The 24,510-nt window shown below is 43.2% G+C and overlaps 1 protein-coding gene across 1 annotated transcript in view; it reads left to right on the plus strand.

Annotated features, from left to right (window-relative positions):
- tnfsf10l (TNF superfamily member 10, like) overlaps positions 1-24,510 on the plus strand; it is an 89,264-nt gene that overhangs the window by 25,248 nt on the left and 39,506 nt on the right. The window contains exon 2 of the mRNA XM_030076292.1: positions 20,373-20,522. Within this exon, the coding sequence (XP_029932152.1) occupies positions 20,373-20,522 (150 nt within the window). The remainder of the gene's footprint in view (positions 1-20,372; positions 20,523-24,510) is intronic.

The raw sequence follows: 24,510 nt of genomic DNA on the forward strand, positions 1-24,510 counted from the left end.
AACCCAAGATTTGCTGCACCAAAACAAGAACGGTTCGCTTTTCTTTGCACTTGCCTGTAAAAAGTCTCTGTACTCGTTTCCATGATGCTTCTTCAGATGCTTTATTAAGTCCGTTGTGTTAAAACGTCCGGTTTTGCTACCACCCCTTGAGACACTCATATTGCAAACGTTGCGCTTTTGTCCTCCGTTACCGTAAAGTTAACGGAGGACATGACTACAGCTCTGCAGGCTTCTGCTCACGTGACGAAAACACAGGCACATGGCAACCATGGCGACAGCTCGTCTGTGTTACGGCATGTCGCGCAAAGTGAAGTTGAGGATATATGAGATAGTTTGGGCTTATGGATCGGATCGGACGGGTTCTAATAAAAAAAAAAATCCGATACCCGATCCAGTCATTTTGGACTGGATCGGACCCGATACCGATCCAGTGGATCGGATCAGACCATCCCTAGTATAAAGTGCCGTAATGACGAGGCTTTCTAGCCCGTGGAAAAACAAACCGATTCTCTGAAGGGTTGCAACTTGAATCAACTGGAAAATGGCACTAGCAACAGTCCTGAACTAGAACAAGGCTCACGTTAATGAAAAGGGGGTATTTGTGTTTCAGATAAGATAAGAAGAGCATACTTCTGTTTAAAAAAAACAAAACACCAGTACAGAGTTACTTGGTATTCTTCTCATGATGGAAGAATTTATGCAATGAGGAGATTCCCTTCCTTTTACAGCTGCAGCTGAACACGGACCAATAAAACGCTCAGTGTCTTTTTATATTGTCTCACCACCCGGTGTCTATCTGACAGAGTCTGTCTGCCCAGCACGTGAGGCATAACGTGCACGACACCTGTCAGCATGTCCCAAGCTGAGCTGTCAATACAGCCAGTCACCGAGACAGATTCCTGCGCTCCGACTGCTCTCCGAGGGATCCTGAACTCTGGCCAGCAACCATACAAGGAAAAGAATTCACCAAAAACAAAGCCTCTCGTTTCAAGATTCCCTTCAAAATTGCACGCAGAGCGGCTTTTTCAAGGTTACTGCCGAGCTATTAGCTAAATGTGCGCTCATTAGAGTCAAAACCGGAGAAATCAGTCCCGAGTTGAAAGAGAGAGGATTTTTTACATCCAGTTCAAAGCGAGAGGAATGCGGTCGTGAAATGATGAGGTTCTGGCAGCGGTGCGGCTCGAGGTTAATGATGATGATATGATGCTTGTGTTCGATCGGGTTTTCTCTAGATGTTCTCCACGGAGGTCAGAGGTCAGATGGTGTAGGGGTTTGGTGCTGACAAAGGGCTCCAACCAAGATCATGATTTTGAAAGATCATCATCTGGCCGTCCTTCTGCCCTTAAATAGATCAAATGAAAAAAAAAGCTGCATATGGCTAATTATTGCACAAAGGAAAGATTGAACCTCATGTTGTAAAAGTCGTGGTGTAACAGCTGACCCTTTTCACAGTTCAGTTTGTATCTCAGTTTCCAGGCCAAGTTTGGTTTTGTATCAGAGTTTGGCTTCAAATAAAAAATGAACTGACTCAGAACTCTCTCTCTCTCTCTCTTTCTCTCTCTCTCTCTCTCTCTCTCTGTCTCTCTCTCTCCATCTTATTAATTTAAATATATACCAAGAAGTCGACACCAGAGGTTGAGTGGGGCTTTTGCCAGTGCTCTGTAAAGGCTGCGCAGCAAAGTAACAGAAAGCCTTTGTATACAGCTCGTGGGAAAGTCCGTCATTAGATTGAATGTTATTTTCAATCAGAGGCAGCGCTGGATGTTCTACATCAGTGGTTTTCAAAGTGAGGTCCAAGGACCCTCGGGGATCCTTGAGGGGCCTCTAAGGGGGTCCTCGACAAAAATAAAGGACAGGGACTTTTTTAATTATGATTGTATTGGCATTTCTGTTTTATTGGACAGAGATAGACGAGTAAAGCCAGGTAATTGGACCCGGGTCATTGCGATAACGTAAGGTATGTGCTCTACCAGGTGAGCCAGTGAGGCGACTCAAATACAGCATAGTTTAATTCCACTGTAATTGAAGTAATTAGACACTGTTACGATACAAAAAATGTATGACGGATCATTGTTTTATGTTTTATTCGTACAAGTTTGAATCTATTTGTTACGTTTAAACAATTTCATACTTAAAACACATCAAAATACCTTTTCGTGTCAGGGTTCCCCAGGGGAAAACCTCCTTAAATTTGCGTCCGCTTTATAATTAAAGTCCATTTTTGGGGCCAGCACATGGAAACGTTTGTTTGTCGCTAAACTGCTTTTGCTGCAATTTTGCATCGTCATAAAAAAAGTGCACCTTGACTGCAGAATCCCAGCTTTTGGTTTTGGTATGACATAGTACAACCATAACCGAAGCCTGTCTCCTGTCCTTAAGATGTGTTATCCGTTGTCTGGTTGCTGTTAGTGTGGCTCTTGCAGGGTTTTCCTGTCATGCTGATAAAGAAGCCCATATTCTACTGAGCTCTGCTGCATGCTTAAAACTTTACATTTAGAAGAAGTCCCTCCACAGCGACAGCCCTAATTCAGATTTTATACTCCTCGTTATCTGGTGCACAATCCAGGCCAACGCGTAAACACTGCAGCAGATAAAATTAAATTCCCAACATTTACAAGCAGCTGATAAGAGCGCACGGGTCAAAGGCCCAGCGCCGAGACGGTCAGAGAGCAAAAAGCATGACAAAAACAGTGCCTGCGTGCAAAGTAGAAAGTCTTAAAAGCGGCAAAAACCATAATCGAAAAATACTCGTGCATTGCCAATGTTCCCTCCGTGAAAGTACAGCAGTCTTCTCAGTGAAATGCAGTTAAGCATGAAACATAAAAGTGAAGACTGGTTCTTTTCAGAGAGTTAAATTATCGCTGCATTAACCTGTTAGAAGTATTTTAACGTCACAGCTCGGACTGCTCCACATCCTGTTGTTGTTGTAGTTTACACTCTAACAATGCAGCACAGCTGATGTTTTTTGCATGGAAAAGCTCCTTCCTCTGTAAAAGTAACTCCAGACTCAGATAAAATGCAGTGCAGGAAAAAGTACAAGATTTCCCTCTGAAATGTAGAGCAGGAAAAAGAAAGTTAATAGAAGCACTGCAGGGATTGGACTTTGTTTCTTTCCAACCTCTGCATTCGATGAAAAACCCGTCCTGCCATTCGATCTCAGTGTTTTTACACACAAAACCTGCATTTTTCGTTGGACGAGCTATCTTATTTAAGCAGTCTCCATCTCTGCCCGTGACTCTGCAGTTTTCTATTTCACGGCTGAAGTAAATTAAGGCTGGCATCACGGGCAAGGCCGTGTAACTTTGCGGTCGCATGAACCGATGTTAATAACAACCAATGTAATAACAGCGGTTTCTGTTCCCCAGTTCCCTAATGGTTGTGTTTCTGGCTCACAGTTTGAGAATGCTCCCTGTAAAGCTGTGCACACGGGAGGGAGGTTGTCATTTTAAGTAGATATAAAGAAGAAGAATGAGGTAGAAATTTCCAGTTTGTCCGCGGTTGGTATTTCAAATGGCCTTTATTTTTCCTCTTAAACACCTTTGGACACAGTTGGCAGTGAGAGATCCTCTAACTAGAGGTGTAAACCCTGTGCTAACACAGTGCAAGATTGTTCATTTGCCAGTCCAGACCTGATCTCTCTCTCTCTTTCTCGCTTTTTCTTTTTTTTTTTTTCTTTATGGATTGTTGAGAAAGAACGAGAGCTGCTGGCCATTAGGCGTTCAGGATAGCGGAGCTGAGGCGGACCGCGGTAATGAAGAAATCTATGTCGACACCGTCCTGGCTGTCGGCCAGATACACTGAAGCCCTGAAGGATTGGTAGCAAGGGGAAAACATGCGCATACACACACACACACACACACACACACACACACATGCACAAGAAGGCATCATCATTTTTCACTCGAGCAAAACCGACCTGATCCCTGGTTGGTTCAAGCAGAGGAAAAACACTCGTCTTAGTATTTTTTTAAGATCGCCTTGGCTTAATTTTCACAATGGAGTTTGAATTAGTGCGAAGAGCCAAAGTGACCTGGCAGACTCTTTTCCTCCACCTTCACCAGAGTTCATTACGACATGCAGCTCGCTAAATTGGTTCAGCATGTATTTTCAGTCGCGTCTTGTTACCTCTCTGAGCGCTGCCCAACATCATAGTAACAGTAATCATTTTACTGCTGCATAAAAGGCTGCTACAAAACCAGTGTGGCTGTTTGTTTGATTTTCCTCTTCTCTAATAGCGGCTGCATTTTCTGGTTGATATGTTTTACTTTATCATTGTGCATGTTGGCAGAGTTTGCACGGTGAAATGTGTGAAAATGAAGTCAAAGCAGCTGAAGTGAAAGCCATGACTTATTTTGTCTTTCAGTGTTTTAATCAGAAGGAGAATACAATCTTAGGCTCTCTCGCTTTCCTTTTCCTTCTCTCTTATCTTGTTTTTCTTCCCCTGCTCACACTTATCTTGTATTTGACTCAATAGCAGCATCATTTTTATGGCAACGTTATCAACCGATACTGGGCTTTCCCTGGTATATTAATATTGACATTCATTTCACAATTGAGAACAGACCTCTAGGCTAAAAACTGACTCAGGTCGAGACACAACAACCTTAAGACGCTCTATGCTCCTCTTGGCCTGTTAGAGGAACTAAACAGCTGTCTGTAAAGTCCAACAACAAATTCATTTTTAAGTTTAAAGAGGAGAGTTTGGGCCACCAAAGGCACTAAAAAATATTTTCAGTTGGGCTTGGTCTTCTTTGGCCTGTTACATCCATTTTAGTCATGAAAGGACTGATGAAATGGATGAGGACAGGTTAAAACAGGATTTTTTATGTCAATATTTAGGAAGATCGGCCAACTCACCTATTATGCAATGAAGGAAAGGCTCGCAATTCTCGTTCATCGCTCCAAAATTACTTCATTATGTTGCACAAAACAGCATTTAGGTCCAAAGTGGACCTTCATCAAATGAACCTGGACCTGGACCTTCATCAGGTTGTGGTCCACGCTGGACCGAAACATTGTTTTCTGCAACTTAATAAAGTGGCAGTTAAGGGTGACAGAACTAAGATGACAACCAAGGAGAAAAGCAGTAGGCGGGTGCCAGGATGGCAGCCAGCAGACGGCGTTTGTTGAGTACAGTGAAGAGGATGAGCAGCAGGAGAAAGAGGAGGAAGGAGCCACTGGTGGAGGAATGCCAGATACGGTGGAGAGTCTGAGCCGGACCCTCCAAGAGTTCCTCCTCGATCAACAGCTGAGAGATGCAAAGAGGGATCGTGAGACCCAGGCCCAGGAGCTCCGTATGAAAAACCTTCAACACCAGTCAGTTGCAGCAGGTGGTCCAGCTGGACAGACTGGAGCGAAGGCCGCTGGGGGCAGTGGGGGACACAGCACCCCCTGCTTTTGACCCAGGGGAACTTCAACCTCTCAGGAGGACTGAGACTCCAGAGGTTCCTGACGACCAGAGGGTTCAAGGTTCTCCCTCAAGACATGCATCAGCATCAGCCCATCCCCCCCCGGTCCCATTGGAAGGGGCCGAAAATGCAGCCTTACCGGGAGGATGAGGACATTGAACATTATCTTACCACTTTTGAGCGCATAGCACTGGCTTGTCGGTGGCCCCAGGACAGCTGGGCCCTTCATCTGATCAGAAAACCACACAGGAGGAATCAGAGGATGACTCTGAAGAAGAGGAGGAACAGGTCATACAAAGGGTTCGCAAGGTGGCCAAAAGAAGGAGATCTGAGAGCCCTGTCCTGCAAAGAGAGGTAAAGGGCCCATCTGATCAGAAAACCACACAGGAGGAATCGGAGGATGATTCTGAAGAAGATGAGGAACAGGTCATACGAAGGGTTCACAAGGTGGCCAAAAGAAAGAGATCTGAGAGCCCTGTCCTGCAGAGAGAGCTGAGGAGCTCATCTGAAGTTGAGCAGGTTGGTTCAAGGGTTCGTGAACTGAGAGTAACAGAAAAGCAATCAGAAGAGGAGTGTACGAGAGGAGAGAGTCCATGTCTGCCTGAGAAAGAAGGGGAAGCCCTGTCAAAAGGAAATATGGGGGAAAGTGGTGAGGAAGATGTGTTGCAGAATGAGGATACACAAGCACTGATGAGCCAATCTCCAGACCTAAAACTGAATGCAGCCGTGGTTTCACTGAGTGCTGTCACTCTCAAGACATCTGTAATGCAGCAGGCTTTTGTAAGCCCAGGAACAGCAAAGATGTTGACAACTCACTCAACAAAAACTGTGTGTGACCGAGTCAATATGATGAAGAACCTTATTTTCCACCAGTCATCTCTAAAGGCACCATGCCAATATCTAGTGACAACATTAAACACCAGGCTGGATCCACAGTTGGACAGATGATTCCCTCAGGATCCATGGGGGAAACAATGTCCAAGAAGTGGCTGTTGGAGAGTGCAGTCTCAGTGGGAGACACAACATTGCACAAGAGCGTACCTGAAGAAAGGGGGGGAGAATATGAAGGACAAGAAAAAGATTGTGAAGTGGACACCAGCTTGTGAGGCAGCCTTTCAGGACCTAAAAAGGTGTTTATGCCAAGATCCTGTCTTGCAAAGCCCTGACTTTTCTTTGCCTTTCACAGTGCAGACTGATGCATCTATGGTTGGTCTGGGAGCAGTGTTGCTGCAAGGGAGAGCAGGAGGCCTGTGCTGTATGTGAGCCGCAAGCTCTACCCCAGAGAGACTCGCTATTCCACTATTGAAAAGGAGAGCCCAGCCATCAAGTGGGCTCTGGACACGCTCAGGTATTACCTCATAGGCAAAGACTTTGTGCTAGAGACAGACCATCGAGCCCTGCAATGGATCCACAGGATGAGGGACACAAATGGATGAATACCACGGTGGTACCTTTCCCTGCAGCCCTACAGGTTCACTGTGAAGTATCGTGCTGGGAGAGACAATAATGTGGCAGATTTCCTGTCCCGCAAGAAGATGTGAGGGACAGGTCTTAAAGGGGGGGGATGTGTGGTGAAGACAGGGCCTGCCTTCCCCACTTAACATTTACAACTGCATTAAGATTATTAAGATGACATGTACTTACCTTGTTGAGGAAGGTTATTTTCTGTATGGGTTTGGAAATGTTTTCCTTGTTTTGCTATAGGTGACATGTATACATTTACCCTGTGCTTGAGAACAGTTGGTTTGGTCTAGTAATGGAGGCCAGGTTCAGGGGATATAAGCTCAGTCTGCCTTGAGTGAGGAGAGAGTGAAGACAGTGTGGGGCACAATGCTCTTGCGAGCTTTGCCCTAAATTATATTTGGATAGACAGCAGGTCTATTTGCTTGAAATAGAAGCATTTAATGTGAGTTTGTTGATTTTTCATTTTTCTATTTTTTTTGTAATTTACCTTTATCTTGCAAGAAGAAAATAAAAAGTTTTTTTTTCTCAACTGAAATCCTTGTCATATCTGTACACCTAGCCCTCATCCAAAACGAACTCAGTCACACACACTTTATTGTTGGTCATCGACTGTAATGATCTGCAAGGCTCTCATTCTGTACTCTCGGTGTCTGTAATCTCATGTATGGAGGGGAATTCATGCCACATTGAACTGCGATGCTCACACGACATTGATTTTCATGCACAAATGACGTCCAAATGAAAAGCAAAATATTTATCATGGTGTTTTACATGCCGAGCCGTCTCCGTCTGGACAAACAGTGATGAGGGATTTGCTTTGAAAGACTGAAAGGTCAGGCATCAGGGATCGATTAGCGGTCTGTCTGTCAGCCCCAGGATCCCAACCACACCTTCAGGTTGGTAGAGGACCGTGACTGGATGGTTACGTTGCATTTTATGATTATATTTTGATTAAAAATGCAGTGAAGACGACTGCGGCGACATGCTTGGCATTTGAGTTTTGTCGTGTTTTAAAGCTTCACAAACTAGATTGATTGATTGATTGATTGATTGATTTTTATTAGTGTGTCATACACACAGGTGCCCAGCCCATAAAGGCTTACAAGACACAACCACATAGAAAAACAAACAATAGTCAGAGTCATCAGACGTCAAAAATCAAATATCCAGAAAAACACGCCTAGCAAACAAGTAATAAGGTCATACAAATAATTCTTTTTTTCTTAATGACCATGCATTTTTTTTATAAACCTCGCTAAAGCAAATACAGGGTGACCCAAAAAAACGGGAATTTTTGAAGTGCGTATTGGCAGACATGAGCAAGTGGCAGCACAATTTTTAAAAAATGAAAATTCCATCATTGTTTCTTAAATGGCATGTTTTCAGGTTTCAATTAGTATGAATAAAATATTTTTCTTCCATCACTCTTGGTTTTATTGGATTGTTAAAAAGTTCCCGTTTTTTTTTTTTTGGGTCACCCCGTACATCCTCCCTGAATAACCATTCTAGTTTACTTTCATCATTTAGCCAAAACAACTCGGGTTTAACATACTGCATTTTTTGAAAAAGAAACTGCCTCTCTTCATTATACAGAGGACAATGGAACACAAAATGCATTTCATCTTCTGTCACCTTTAAATTACATAATGAACAGGTTCTCTCTTCCTCTGGAATGGAGTTGAATCTACCCGTTTCTAAGGCCAGGGGGAGAATCCCAGCCCTCAACTGGGCACACAGGGATCTTTTACTGGAATGCAATACAGCCGGACGGACACGATTTCAAGGTGTCTTGCTTTCAAATTGGACAACTCTGAGTCTCTCAAAGCAAAACCAACTCGTTACTTGTGAGGATGCAGATGAAGTGACATGTAAAATGATGTAATGAACATTTGGCTTTCCGTTTGGCCACATTTTCTGCTCATCAGTAATGAAAAATAATGTCGTGTCCGTTGCATTGCATTTCCCGTTGTTCCGCCACACTGGCTCCATGAATTCTCCTCGACATCCAGCACTCAGCGGGGGAAAGTCGCCCAAAAATTCGGTTGGGTCTGTGTTTGCCCCTGACCCGGGACCCGCATGGCGTCTCTGCCGCTGACATCGGCGCCGCTGCAGGATCTTGGACAGAAACTCGGCGGGACGAAGCGCCAGCGGGATCGAAATCAAGAAACGAAAATGGCCCCAAAACGGAACGAAGTGCTTTTTGAAAAACGAGCGAGTACAAGTCATTTCGGATGTTGGCTACCGCCTCTGTGTGACCGCATGACTGTCACACACGGGAGTTTTTGAAATTCTCCGTTCCGTTGTTGTAAAATTCATCCAGATGGAAGATGTGATCAAAAATATCCGATTTTCGTGGTTGAATCAGGTGTGTTGGTGTGGACAGAGGGCCAAAGTGAAGAATATATACCTGGCATAGTGGGGACAATGACTTGGTGTGGTTACCGCACTTGTGTGTCTCTCCCGGTGTGTGTGTGTGTGTGTGTGTGTGTGTGTGTGTGTGTGTGTGTGTGTGTATGTGGTGTGATTTACACACAGTGGCACCGTGAGTCCTGATCTCACTCTCCATCTTTTCCATCACAAAGTAAAGAAAGATTATTGAAAAGCAATCTTCATCTTCTCTCCCCTTCTCTCTCTCTCTCTCTCTCTCTCTCTCTCTCTCTCACTTTTACTGGTCATCACACACACACACACTCACACACACACACACGTCTTTCTTGGTCCGGACCTTTAGCCCTGTGGATTTGAATTACGTGGCTGCTTTCTCCTCTTCCTAATCCCTTCAAATGAGAGTTTGGGACTGCCAAGGAACTCCCTGGGCAGTACACACACACACACACACACACACACACACACTCACACACTCTCATAGACACACACACATACACGCGTGTGCGGTTGTGGCTTGGGTTCCAAGTGGCCCTCTGAGATATTCTTTACAGTGTTTGGTGTCCAGCGAGGGCCAGCCAAACACACACACACACACACACACACACACACACACACACAGGGAGGGAACAGTGAAGCATTGTTCGCTGCTTCCTGAGAGAGTCGGGACCAGAATCACAGGAGCTCTGTCAGCCGGGACCCTTCCTCTCTCTCTCTCTCTCTCTCTCTCTCGCTTTCTTTCTTTGGCTTCTCTCTCTCTCCTTATCTGTCTGTCTGCTGCTCTTTATAGATGTATGTGGTTCACTCCTCTTCAAAACACACACACACACACACCCTCCCCTCACTCTTCATGTCTCCCTCCTGGACCCCGACAGTCCGACTGAATATAGACAGTAATGATAGATTTCATATTTTATGGCTAAAGAACGATGAAAGACACATGGATCACTCTGTTGTATGTATGCATGTGTGTGTTTGTGTGTGTGTGTGTGTGTGTGTCTGTCCTCCTGCGGTTTGTTGGAGCGGTGATGATTTCCAAAAGCAGGCAGTCGAAGATGATCCTGTTTTAGCTCTTGTATTGGAATACGGTAGCGTGCCATAAATCATGACAGTTAAAATAAAAAAAAGTTAAAATAACACGCTGACTGGAAAAGCGGCCCCTGTGTCACCGAGACTGGACTTGAATGCGTCTATTCTGTTCTACTCTTTGCTTTTTTGCTTTTTTGCTGGCGGAGTTAACCAGCAAACCGGCTCTGCCTGTCACAAATCAGAGTTTTCTGACGTTTCAATACCTTTCAGTATAGACAAGTAAAGAATTATGAGGTTAGCTGTATTTGTTTTCCGACTAACATTACCTTGCCAGGTGTATTGGTGGGAATCTCTCCAACCTCGACCTTCCCATGTGACTGTGATACGGTAAATGTAGATTTGTAGTTTAACAAGAGTCGCTTGGTCCGATGGCACATTATTCCGAAATGCCAGTCGTCTGAAAAATGCCACACTGGACCGGAGGCCGATTATTCCCACTGCCGGTTATCCCGAAAACAAACGTACATAGCTCTGAAAACACACACGTTGAAGTTGTTGCAGGTCAATGACTGCCGGTGTTATGCTGAGTTTCGTATTCCCGCCAAGAAATGCACCCAGTCCCTAACCTGAGGTAATCCCTGTTTAAACAAATGCACAGAATAGATGTTTTTCTGACTGTTTGGGGTTCTGGAATAATGGCTGTATGTTTTCAGCATAACAGGCTATTGGACTAATGAGCTTTCCATCCAATGGGGCATTTATCGGACTATTAGGGTTTCGAAATAATGAGGCCTCGATCCAATTGGCAGTCCACAATACGTTGGCTAGTTTGCGAACGTTAACAAGGCACTGGTCATTTAACAAGCTGATATCATCTAAACAAATCAAATCAATCAGATAAGTGGCAAAACGATCAATTCCCAGTTAGTAAATCTGCCCAGATGCTAACTACAGTTCTGCTGAGACGAAGCTGTAGTTTAACTCGCCTACAAGCTCAATGATATCCATGTTAACATGCTTGCTAACACCAGCTCTGCCTTTTAACATCGGAAAAAGCATCTTTCCTTCATCTGATGTCGGCGTTTTCCTGCCGAGGCCCGACTTTAAGACGATCTTGGAACAACGTAGGCCAGCGAAGACGTCAGAAATTGATCTGATCTGATTGATATGTTTGACGATATGCTGATGATACAACTACATACCGTCAACATACAACCATCATCCGTTAGTTTGACATCAGGTAGATGGACGGCCAATGCGAGTGTGTTATCAGGGTAACTTTTCAATTAAGTTGAAGGCCACACTGTAGGTGAAGGAAGCCGTTCTTACACAGGAGCTCAGGACAAAAAAATATGGCCGCTAAAGGGTATAATGTCAATGGAAAGCTCTTTACTGTCTAAAGCATTGGTTCTCCAATATACTCCCTTTGAAATATTTCTCATACCAGTGCATATGCAAGTGCATAGGCAATTTATTTTAGGAATTATGCATGATTCATATTTTCTGATTTAAAGAAAGATCCCACATAACCTCTGCAGTACTCCAGCGTACCTCTAGGGGCGCCCCCCATTTGAGAAGCACTGTGCTAAAGGAGTAAAGGTCACCAGCTGATGTTTTCATGCTCTGTTGGATCCATTGTCTCCACCGCTGGCCGAGGGTGTGGAAGTGTCATGACCAAACATCTGCGATGGGAATTCTCACTCACCTTCTGCCCCCTTTTTTCTCTTCACTGATCTGATCTGATCCAGGTTTTTTTATTATTTATTTTTTTTCACAAAGACACGCACCCAGTTTAAAGAGCACCAGGGAGGTTTTACATAATATCTTGTGTGTTGCTAAATGTTTTTAGCATGTGTTAGCCTGCTTTTGGGTGTTGAGGGAGGCCCGGCGGACTCGTTTCCTTAGGAACCGGTGGAAAGACGAGTCGATGATGTCAGCACATGGAGAACATACGTCGCTCCTGGGAGCAGCATGAGGAGCTGAATGCTTTCCAGAATAAGATTTCTGCCTTTTGAGAAGAGTCTCCTCTTACAAGAACGAGAGGCAGATTCTGGGTCACTGGCAAAGTTATGAGTCATCGTAAAACTTTTTCTTTTTTCTTTTTTTTTTGGAATGAAACCACTCAGTCTTTTGTTGAACACTAAGTGCAACACAAACAGAGCAGAAATTAAGACAAACACACTGGTTGATTTGTGAAAACATGCAGGGAACATGAGGTTTTACCGTGGAAACCATTGCATCTGACCTCCTGTCGGCTCACTGGACTTGTTAACGTCCAGCCCTTTAACGTCGAACCCTCGGGGTATAACTCCTCCTTTGAAGGAACAACTTAAGATTACTGATGTGGGACCAGTTTCGCAATTTTACTTAGAGCTTTTAAAGTCAGGATTTGGGGAAAAGTGCTCTCAGCTGAGCCTTGAGGAGGTCCTCGCAGTGCCAAATAATGACGCAGAGGTTAAAGGTCACGGTTACTGAGAAACACTGAGTAATCTGAGTTTTACAATGTTTGTGGCTGAGGTCGAATCATCCAACCGTCTTCTAAGAACCGGCATGAAGACGAACACACACTCGAATGTCCTCATGTACACTTGGCCGCTGCAGTGTAAACAGCGGTTTTGCTCTTTGTGTTTCTGTCAGGAATCAGCATCGCTTAGCCAACAAAGGCTCAGCAGAGAAAAGAAAGTCCAGAGCAGCAGAATTGGAGATTTTAGTCGACGAAAGCAACAAGTTCATGATCTGCCGGACGTCCTGCGGGAGGAGAAATGGACAGTCTTCTTTCTGTCTCATGTCTCCTCTGAGAAATCACAACAGCAAACATGAGAGGAGACTTTTTACATCTGGTAAATCTGAAAGACCGTCTTCCAGCGAGAAAACAAACCACATGGCAGCTTATCACAATCTGTAGTTACATTTCAAAGTTAAGCGCCCTCTAGTGGTCCTGTAAGTAACGAAACTGTGGTGTAACCTTAACCTTTTCCAAACCTTAACCATTACGACAAACCTTTCCCTAACTTTATCAATAACCTTTTCCTAACCTTAACCAAGTATTTTTAGTATTTTGAGCTCCCGAGTGAGTGAGCTAATAACTATCGAGTACAAGAAATGGTCCTTTACGTCGTATTAGAGGGTTGAGGGAACAAATGTGGTCATACAGATTGGAGAAATTGATGGAAAGGAAATGTCATTGGCACTAACTTGAATATATTATTTTATTCAAGTGTTTAAATTTGAAGGTAAAATAGTATGGGTTGATGGGACGATGTAAATATGTAGATGCAACAGTAGGTTCACAGTACCTAGTGCTGTGTTTTTCACTTTGAGAGGTCCAAACATTATTTCTGTGTAGCGTTAGTTAGCCATTGTGTAGCTCTGTGTGTGTTTGAGATTGTAGCTGGACTGCCAGTGGTTGATAAATCACATCAACATCAGTGTAACAGCTCTGTTTTGGACCGACTTTATTGGCACTGTCCACCCAGGACGGCCTGGACCTGGCAATCCGATTCATACTTTGGACATTTCTTAATAGCAGAGTATGAAGGGAGACTCCAGTTTGTCTGTTTTAGATTTTTAAAAACGTCCACCATGAACACGGATGCCATAACCACATATTCATTTAGAGTTCATATTGAAATAGCACGTGCAATCACAGAGCCAGTCATTTCTGTCAGCTGCAGTGAGTCACAGGAGGTGGTTCATTGCACTAATCACCTCCCAGCATTTTGTGGTTTGAGAGGGAAACTCCCCAAAACACAAAAAAAGTAACAGCCACCTCTTTTGTTTAATTATAGGTGCTAAAGGCCTGCTGTACCGGTGTGGTAAATTGTCACTATTTGTTGCCAAAAGAGGATCTGGGACAATGTTGGTAGAAATGGCCCTAAGGCTCCTGGCTCTGGAGGCATGCCCATGCTGGCCTAGCAGCTGTCTCAGTGAAAAAACAAACTTGACATTTGATCAAAACCCTCTAAAAACATTTGTCACAGGACAGCAAACGGCAGATAAAATCTCGAGCGCTGTGGTCCAGGAATTTATTTCAGCTCATTGGACTCGAAAGGCGTCGGGGACAATGACAGGAAGATGTAACGGCAATGAGAGTTGTGTAACAGGAACGAAAGAGACGCCGTTGGGAAGAGGAATATATTAGGAGGAGATTCGCAGGGGCTCGCATTGTCTCCCTTGCATTTTACAGGGGACTTTAAAAAGGACACACACACATGCACACACACACAAAAACTCAGTGATTCACAAAGAAAAACTTCTTGTCTCCCTCAGCCTCAGGCTCTGTCTCTGTCTGTCACACACACAGACTAAATCACAGACCCGCAAACCCACACTGACACACAAACACACCGCTCACAACACTAAAACTAACACAACTGCACAGCCACAGCAGTTAAACGGATCTGCAGCGTTTGGCTCGGGGGGTTTGGTAGGATCAGAAGTAGATAAAAAAAAAAAAAAAAAAAAAAGGGAAGGAAAAGATCTTCCAGAGAGTGAGATGAGATTTGGAAAAAAAAAAATGGGGAAAAAGGGAACTGTAGCTTGGCTCCGGTAGCAGTGGAGCTGAAAAACAGCCAGGACCAAAAACCAAAGTGAATAGTGTGGCGTGTAAAAGAGCCATTACTACAACAACGCCGCTGTTAAGGAAAGCCCTAGCAAATCTGAAAATGAACTTTAATAAATTTGCACTTTATATAAAATTATCACCTTTACGCTGCCTGATTTTTTTTCCACTGAATATTATGTGCTAATGCTTAAAGTTGACCAGTGAAATCATTTTTTTCTTCGCACATATTTACAGATGCAGCACCTCTCCAGCACATCTGACCAAGGCGTTTCTTTTCAATGGATAGACAAATAAGTGTGTTTTATGATTTATTAACGTTTTGATGGTTTGGACAGAACTTTGTTTTACATTCCGGGTGAGATCCGGGCATTTTCAAAGATACCGATTGTGTCAGATTGTCAAATGTGTAAAGAAAAATGATGGCTAAGACATAATAATAATTTGTATGAATGTTAAACACACAAACTGAGATAGAAATGCAGAATGGAGAATCCTGTGAAACAAGTCTCAACCATAACAAGTCATTTATCCTCATCTGATGAGATAATCCCACTTGTTTCCAATTTGTATCAAAGTTAAACACACAAACTGAGAGAAATCCAGCATATAAGATGGTGCATTCACTTCTTTCTGCCTTTACAATGCAGTGGTCAGTGTTAAAAAAGTTTTCAAATCCTGTTTTGTATTAAAACATGGTCAAAAATCTGCCAGTGGGATGAGATAATCCCACTTGTTTCCAACGTTAATCAACTTGTTTCCAGAATTTTCTTGAATCAAGTGTCATTTTTTTTTATCCTAGTGGCTGATCTACCTCATTCTGCCTCGTTTCAACACATTATACTTGTTCCCAGAAAAAAAAAAAATCCTGAAAAAAGTGAAACTGCATTGGAAACAAGTGAGATTATCCCATCCCACTGGCAGATTTTTACCTTATTTGAAGAAATATAAGATTTTACCACTGAAGATGAGGATAAGTGTTTTTTTTTTTGGTTCTTTTTTTGCACTGCACTTAAAAGATGCCTTTGTGGTTTTCGTTCTGACATTGTCGGGGAAAAATAAAGGATATCGTCATTTTGGAAAAGTGAAAATGCACGGCTCAGGTCGGCGTCACACTTTGTCTCCAAACAGCAAATGGAGCAGAAGAGCTTCCCCTAATCTCGTTTTCAGCTCGGTGCAGTGAAGTGTGCCGGCTTTATCTGCTCACTGAAATGGATGGGACTCTTTCCCATAGTAGATCAAACACTCCCTACCGGCCTTGTCAAAACTTAATGGACACACACACACACACACACACACACACACACGCTCAAAGTGGACAATGCTCACACACACACACACACACACACACACACACACACACACACACACACACACTGGCACTCTCTCTCTCTCTCCCTCACACACCCTTAATGACAATCAATCCATCAAGCACAACCACTGAGCAGGGAGTGTGTTTTGGCAGAGGCGCCAGTAAGATACATAACCTCCTTTCGCTTCGTGTGTTGTGCTCACGCCCACTCGAGTGTGAAACCAGCCAACAGTTCTCCCAAACAGTGTCTGTCATCACACGCCAAGCTGCGTCTCTGCCCAGACTCTGCACTGTCAGCACTTTTTATTACCAGAATCCGGCCTGATCGTATGCAGATGATCTCACGCTAAACGTGCTTCCCTGTCCTCGTTTTTTCCTCGAAGCGATTCTGAAAAAAAATGGAAGAATTTTGTTTCAAAGTGAGATATGTCAACAAATATTCATGCAAATAGCTTTAAAGCAGCGAGTTAAAACACATGCTAGGTAAAAAGTAAAATGTGCATGTGTGTTGTATGTGCAAACACACCTCATCACATCAGCCGAAATGATGAAACAGGACGGCAGAGAAAAGTGACCCATCCCCACTAATTGTGCTGCTCAATGCTGCTTTATCAGTTTTAAGTCATTTAGGTGAGATAATCCCAGGATAATCCCAGTTTCAGATTTGTTTTGTTTTCTGGGAACAAGAGTAAATCTGATGAACCAAAGCAGAATAAGGCAGATCAGCCCTATAGGATCAAGAGAATGACACTTAAGTCAAGAAAATGATGGAATCAAGTTGATCAGCATCGGAAACAAGTGGGATTATCTCATCCCACTGGCAGATTTTGTAACCCAGTTTGAAGGAAAACAAGATTTGAAAACTGAGGCTAAATGACGTGCAAGCAGAAGAACTGGTTTACACGACATGCGACGTTTTCCCCTCACGTGTGTTTGGTTTCCTTCGGCATGAAGCGGCCCGACCTGTCAGACCAGCGAGCTGCTGGTTGATGTCGCCTCGCATGATTTCTGGTTACTGGAGCGGGAATTTACCTGTCGCTGTCATTCTGGGCAGCCAACATGCAAAGCTGCCACGTGCACAAAAAACCAAACCTCCATGTGACCAAGTCATTTGGTTTCATCTTCAGTGTTCAAATCTTGTTTTTCTGCAAACAAGGTCAAAAATCCGCCAGTGGGATGAGATAATCCCACCTGTTTCCAGCTCTAATTTTTCCTTGAATCAAGTGTCATTTTCTTGCCTTATTCTGCCTTGTTTCAACAGATTTATACTTACCTGTTCCTGGCCAGAAAAATGCAAACAAGTGAAACTGCACTGGAAACAAACGAGATTATCTCATCTGCTTCTCACTTACTTTAAGAAAAACAAGGTTTTAACAGATATTCCCACTTGTTTCCAATCGTGTTTCCAGAATTTTCTTGAATCGTGTTATTTTCTTGGTCCTAGTGGGCTGATCTGCCTCATTCTGCCTTGTTTCAATGTATTTACACTTGAAAAATTCCTAAAACAAGTGAAACTGCACTGGAAACAAGTGGGATTATCTCAGCGTCTTTTCACTTATTTCAAGAAAAACGAGATTTGAGCACCGAGGATGAGGCTGAGTGACCTGCTGGGATGGAGATTTGGGATGCAAGGATGCACATGACCGTGACATGAACTCGTATCCGGAATTTGCACCAAGTGGAATAATGAGACACACTCATTTATGCTTTGTCTCCAAGCAGACAAGCCATTTAAATCAAATGAGTCATCCTTCTGAAGAGTGTTGAGACTGCTGGGTTTTACAAAGGACCGAGCATTTCCCGTAAGACTCCCCCGATGCTTCCCCCTCTGTTTGAACCAATTTACAACATTCACGCACACACACACACACCAGCACACACACACACTATCTTCAGTGGGAACAAGGAGATCCACTCATGCATCAACATGAACCGCGCGGCTTCGAGGAAAGAAAAGAGGCCGACAGAGAGAGGAAATGAAACCGGGATGACAGGGAGAAGTGTGAGCGCACAGAGGACAAAACAAAAACGGAAAGCAGACAGAAACAAAAGAGTCGGTAATTTGTTAAAAAAGCGGAGGTGATTTAATAAAATTTTGGTCACTTTTCTGCGGAAAAAAAAATGTGATTAATTTGGCGTAATGGCGGTGCAGGGCTCTAATCTGCCTTTCTCCATCAGGGGTTGTTATAGAATCATTAGTAGGGCTTTCGGACCGTGACGCCTGCAACCTCCCCGGAGGGTACGCCCACACACACACACACACACACACTCTGCATTCCAGCTCATGAAAGCGGCCTGTTTGACCTCTGCAACCCAAAATTACACGCAAACCCTTCTTACCTCAGATGGAAATCACTACCGGGGATCAGCGGCGGGGTTAAGAAACAGAAGGTGTAGCGACAGCAAAAAGGAACAATTTCCCCTCTGCCCCACAGGAATCATTAATCTAATTGTCTCTTATTAGATATTTCTCTGTGTGTGTGTGTGTGTGTGTGTGTGTGTGTGCGTTCTCAGGTTTACTCCAGGCGAAACCGTTCAGTAAAGTCCATTGTGTTGTTACGTAAGGAATTGTATTTCAGCGGCTCGATCCACCGTCCGTGTGTGCCAAAGAAGCCAAAAAAAAAAAAAAAAAAAAAAAAAGTTTCATTGGGTTTCAGGTTGTGCATTCGTTGCTTTCATCACACACACACACACTCACACACAAGGCATGTTTTCTGCATCTTTTTATATGCAGTTGTTGGACTGGATTGTGTAACTGTTGGAGTTTATAAGCTTGAAATCTGGCACCGCTTTTATCAGAGCGGACGTTTGACTGACACAACTGTTTATCATCACGCTTTCACTTTCCAACATCAGGGGGAAAAAAAAAATAATCAAAACAAAACAAGCTGTCAAAGGATGGTGACGCAATTTTTTTAAAGTGTTTCAACCTTACAGCCACGGATGCAGCATGATGATCTCACGCTGCATCCATAGGTCGAAATTTCAGATTTTTCAAAATTCAACCACCAGCCATCAAATAAAACTAGATTCCCTTCCCGAACTGATAAAGTGATATCGGCTGTATTTCAACAGTTCAGATGTCATTTTTTTTTTGGGATGTTTAAAGCTACAGAAACTGAAACAGACAACCTGGACGTGAGTTCTAAAGGCCTGAAACTTCACCAAACAAAATAACCGCCGACTTGTTTGTTTTGATCAGCAATCATGTCATCAGCTCGCAAGATTAAAGTGATTTCCCAATATGGAGCGATGAATTTTCAGGTGGCTTTCAGATGTGCAGTCTTGTGGTCTGGATTTTGTGAACTTTTGATGGTTTTGTTTGGTGTCAAAACTCCAGATGGACTTTTCAAAAAGGATCAACGACAAAAAAATAAAAAAATTTTGGCGATTTAAAGCAAACCTTTTATAAATTTATCGTTCCACCCATCCAATCATTCCTGAATCCATACGCAAGGGTGCAAATTTCCCTTAGACATTGGGGGGTTGTGGGGGGGGTTGAGCATCTTACATTTAATTTCCTGCATTCTGGTGGATTTTAATGCACCCATTTACCATTTTTATGCATCAGTTTTTCTAGGAAAATCTTATTTTTACAAATATCTATTATAAATTTTATAAATATCTAACTATCTTTTATAAATATTGGGGGGGACTTGTACCCCCTGACCCCCCCTAAATTTGCGCCCATGTCCATACGTATGATACAAGGTCAGCCAATAATCTCCACCCCGCCTTCCTCAGGACAACTTTTCCCAAATTTTCCGTTTTCCATCTCCACATCACATTCGAAACCCCACCAGTCTAAACTCGTTTAAGAAGCTAACCATACTTTCCTTTTTGCACCATCCAAGCAATGCAGTATCATAACCGCTCTCACTGTATATAGTTTATTCACTGCACTGGGAATAAAGTCACCTTTCCTGGTAGATTTTTGGGATATATTCGTTTGCATTTGCATTTATGTTGTGTGTCTCATTTTAGCAGAGACAAGCCCTTATTAGGTGTTTTTTGGCTCTTCCTGCATTTTTTCCTAATCTCTATCTTCTGCTTGTATTATGCATACTTTTTGTATTATGCATTGCTGTTTTTTTATTGTGTGCAATAATAATAAACCAAATTTAAGCGGTACAGACATTTTTCTAGACTGCAGATGTAAAGAAGCCCTAAGCCTCTCCTGTTTACCTGTTGCCTCATGTTGTCGGTCCTGCAGGTGCGCAGCCAGGGAGTGACGGAGGAGCTGAAGTGCCTGAGTTTACTGAACGCGCTGGATAAAGACCAGGACATCCCAGAGCAGCTCGCCCAGCTGTTTGGAGAGCCCTGCATCAAGCTGGCCGAGGGCATCAAGGCCTACATCTCCAAGGTAAGAAAAAAAAAAAAAAACAAGCACCTCATTCACCGATTGTCCCAATAAGTGAAGGGTTTTTTCTGCAGAATACTCTCACGGTATTTAATCTGGAAAAAGAAATGTGACGTGATGATCGCTGGTTTGTGATTACATCCTTGTCAAACCTCGTCATGTTCCAGACCCTTTCATTAAACCACAGGCCGCCAAGAGAGCCTGACATGACAAGACATTTTTTTGGTTTGTGTTCAGTGTTAAAGATTCACAGTGGTGAGATTAAAACATAATCTTCAAGGCAGGCTATGCGGTTTGACGTGGGAGGGCGCCGCACTTTGTTTACTGATATTAAAGACGATGAGGAGGAGGAGGAGGGATAAAACCTCACACAGCACTTCTGAATGCCTTTAAATCTCAGGTTTTGATGTCAAATGCGCATAAAAACTTATACGACAGAGTGAAATGCTCTTACATTTTGGGTTATGATGGAGTAAAAGATTTCTTCCTGAACTCCTGAGGTATTTCTTAGTCATATTATTTTCTTCATACAACATGGTGAGGCGACCTCCCATTTCAAACTGCATAGTCTGCCCTTAAATTAAAATTATCATCAGAATTAAATTAGAATTAAAAAGAGAATTCTAGATGATTAAAACCAAAGCGTAGCAACTCAGTGACACCTCTTTGAAAACCACTGCTGCAAAATATTTGTATTTTGTAAATCATTGCCTTAACAGTAGGAATGGCCTCAGTAAATTATTAAGATTATTAACAAGTGTGAGACTGTAAGAGCAGGTGCCAGATTTACCAAATGCTGGTGTTATTCTGTAATAAAATCCACACGTATATGTGCACACTCATGCAGGAACACTATTTCATATTGAGCTATTGACTGTATTATTTCGTCTTTTTAAAGCAAAGCCAACTGGAAAATTTATTCAGAAAGTCTGCTTCCAAACGGAGATCCCCTGCCCCGAGTTCGAGAGCTCAAACGAAAACAAATTGCGGTGCGTTTTGGAGGATAGAGGCGGCTTAACCCCTCGCTTTGCAAAATATGACCATAACAGACAGAGCCGTCTATATTTCAGAGATACTGGAAACAGATATTTAGCTGTTTGGACGTGAGCTCTTGGCGCCGCGCGGCCCGTCCGCTCCGCTGACCCAAAGCTGCAGAGCAGATGGATCCCGGGATGGGAATCCGCCCCGCTCGGAGAAACCTGGAACCAAACAAAACATGTGCAGGGATCGGGCCTCAGGGGGCAACTCACCGGGCACATTCGTCATCGTAATGGAGAAACCGTTTTATTTGCGCCATATGTATCATATCTACGTCTTGAACTACCGAACGGGAACTGGAGCGTTACTGTCGACAGAGATGGAGTGTGTTGGAAAGTAGACTCTCACAAAACAGTCAGGAGGGCGCCTTAAATCCCCGATCGATACAAGTACCGCTCTCATTTTTATGTTTTAAAATGGCTCAATGATGAATTTCAGTCGCGCAGTGCTTTTTCAGTTCGTAGTATTTGTGTACATATGTGGCTATCAAACTTTGAGAAGCTTTCCGTGTACAAAGCCAACATGCTGTGGTTTTACGGCTGCAGCATCACATCAAACAGAGAAGATATCTTCATGTCTTGTGCATTGATTTATACACATTTCTCTGGAATTCATCGGGACATGTTTAGGGCTCTTTGGAAACCTCAGGATCTCCACTAGTATTCAAAATAAAGTCCTGCTGGTTTGAATAAAGCTCGGCCACGCAGCGATGACAAATGCACCCACTAGTGAGGCAGAGGTTAATGAGAATTTCATGGAGGTAATGGATCGAGTGGAACTACGGGGGAAACCCAGCGGTCGTGGCTGTTGGAGACACGTCATCTGAGACTTTGCATGACAAACCAGTGCAGTGAGGAGTAACGTATCATCACCAAACATCGCCAAATGTCCCGCACATCATATGGTAAAGTATACAGAACCGACAGCCAGAGCAATTTTCACGAAAAATCGCGACATGCTGTTCAGGAGCGAGCTACAAAACTTCACTCCCAAAGAGCTGGAGGCAGAAAACGAAAGCTAAATTCTAACACTAACACCAATCAAGTCTATCACTAAAGAAATACATGAATAAATGAAGGACAAACACTGCAAAAACTCAAAATCATACCAAGAATATGTCTTATTTCTAGTCAAAATATCTCATTACACTTAAAATAAGACATGATCACCTCAGAAGTAAATTGTTTTTAGACAATTTTCACTTGTTTCAAGTGAAAATTAGCTTGAAACAAGTGAAAATTGTCTATAAACAAGTTATTTCTTAGGCGATCATGTCTTATTTTAAGTGTAATGAAATATTTTGACTAGAAATAAGACATTTTGACTTGAAATAAGACAAATATTCTTGGTAAGATTTTGGGTTTTTGCAGTGAAGAACCAGTCAGTGCACCTTGGGAATCTCTACATCCCACACCTTCAGTCAGTCTTTCTCTAATATTTTTTTTTTCCCCATCGGTGACATTCACTCAGCCTTTATTTTAGCACAAAGAGAGCACATGCCCTCTTCTGAAAGTGTGCAAAAAACCCTCTAAGAAATATAATTTAAGACGTAAATATAGCAATGATTAAGAAAGACAAATAAATAGATAATAAAAGTGATAAAAGTCCTGGGGCAGGTTTGACCTCGGGACGTCCCAGTTCCACGTTCTGCATGGGTTCAAACACACACCGCTGACACTGACCCACTGTGCAGTGTGTGGACGTTAAACCGTCAACTCGTGCACCTGCATGTTTCGTGAATCTGTACTTGACAGACTGTTTTAGTGCCCGGGTTACGAAGTGTGTCGGCGAGTGTGTGATTCGATTCGATCTCTTTTTATTTCTGCATCATGCACTATAAGTACCCGACCTGTACGGGTTTACAGGACACCGAAGCGTCCAGCTGCAGAGTGCGGAGCGTCTCATCACATTTCATTTCATTACAGAATTACATACCGCTGTACGGGCTTGCACCTGCTACAAAAAGGTTTTCTTCCTGAAGCGTAACTTGTTTTTCATAATGATTCAGCCAAGAAAAATCTGCATAAATGGAGGACATTTGATTAAAAAGTGCATTCCGTACATCCTGGTAGACAGGGCAGTAAAACAAACAAAAAAAGACCTTAAACCTGCTCGTCTCCGTGGCTAAAATGAATGCTCTTCAACATAACTGTGCACATAAGGATCTTTACCTTGTGATTAAATTACACTTCGCATAATGTTGCATGATGCAGCTGTTCTTATGAGACAACCGGTCATTTTGTCATTTTGGTTTGTGGCACACATCTACAGACCAGATTTTCTTCCTACATGAGAAACATTTTGTTCCTGATCTCTTGAATATCGCAAAGGACAAATCGTTCAACTGAAAAAGGACCGATGACCATGCGAAATGTCCCAGTTAAATATCTTTTAGTTAAAATACCTTTCAGTTAAAAAGTCTCTGATCTGTGTGGGTGTTTGCGTGCATGTGTGTACAGCATGTATTGTGTATGGTATTTGCGTGCCTTTGCATTTGCACACCAACAGCCTGAACCTGCTATCAGCCTCATCTGCAGCGCCTGTTCGTGCGCCAACCTGTGGTTTTGCACATGAATCTGTTTTTGCACATGCGAGCCAATGAGCCAGCCCAAATACCAGACCTCAGTCCAAAACAACTCCCGCTTTCTCTTTTGTCCGGCTTTGACGACCAGATGGGTGAGGTTGTCTTATTTAAGATGGAAATTACACAAAAGTACACAAAATTGTTTTTCAGTCTCCAACTTTTTTTTCCTGACATTGCAGCAAAGCAAATGAATAGCTGAGGCTCGCCGGGGCTTTGCATTCACGTCACAAACCTCCCGTCTCCCACGGAGGTCCATCAGAGGATTAGCGTCAAAGTGGCTCAGACCGGAACAACCGGGACGCAAACGCAGAGCTAGCCTGTTGTGGCCTGGCTGCAGATCCATTCAGTGATGCTCTGAGAAAAAGAGAA

Source organism: Myripristis murdjan, chromosome 18 (assembly GCF_902150065.1).
Source record: "Myripristis murdjan chromosome 18, fMyrMur1.1, whole genome shotgun sequence".
NCBI classification, from domain to species: Eukaryota; Metazoa; Chordata; class Actinopteri; order Holocentriformes; family Holocentridae; genus Myripristis; species Myripristis murdjan.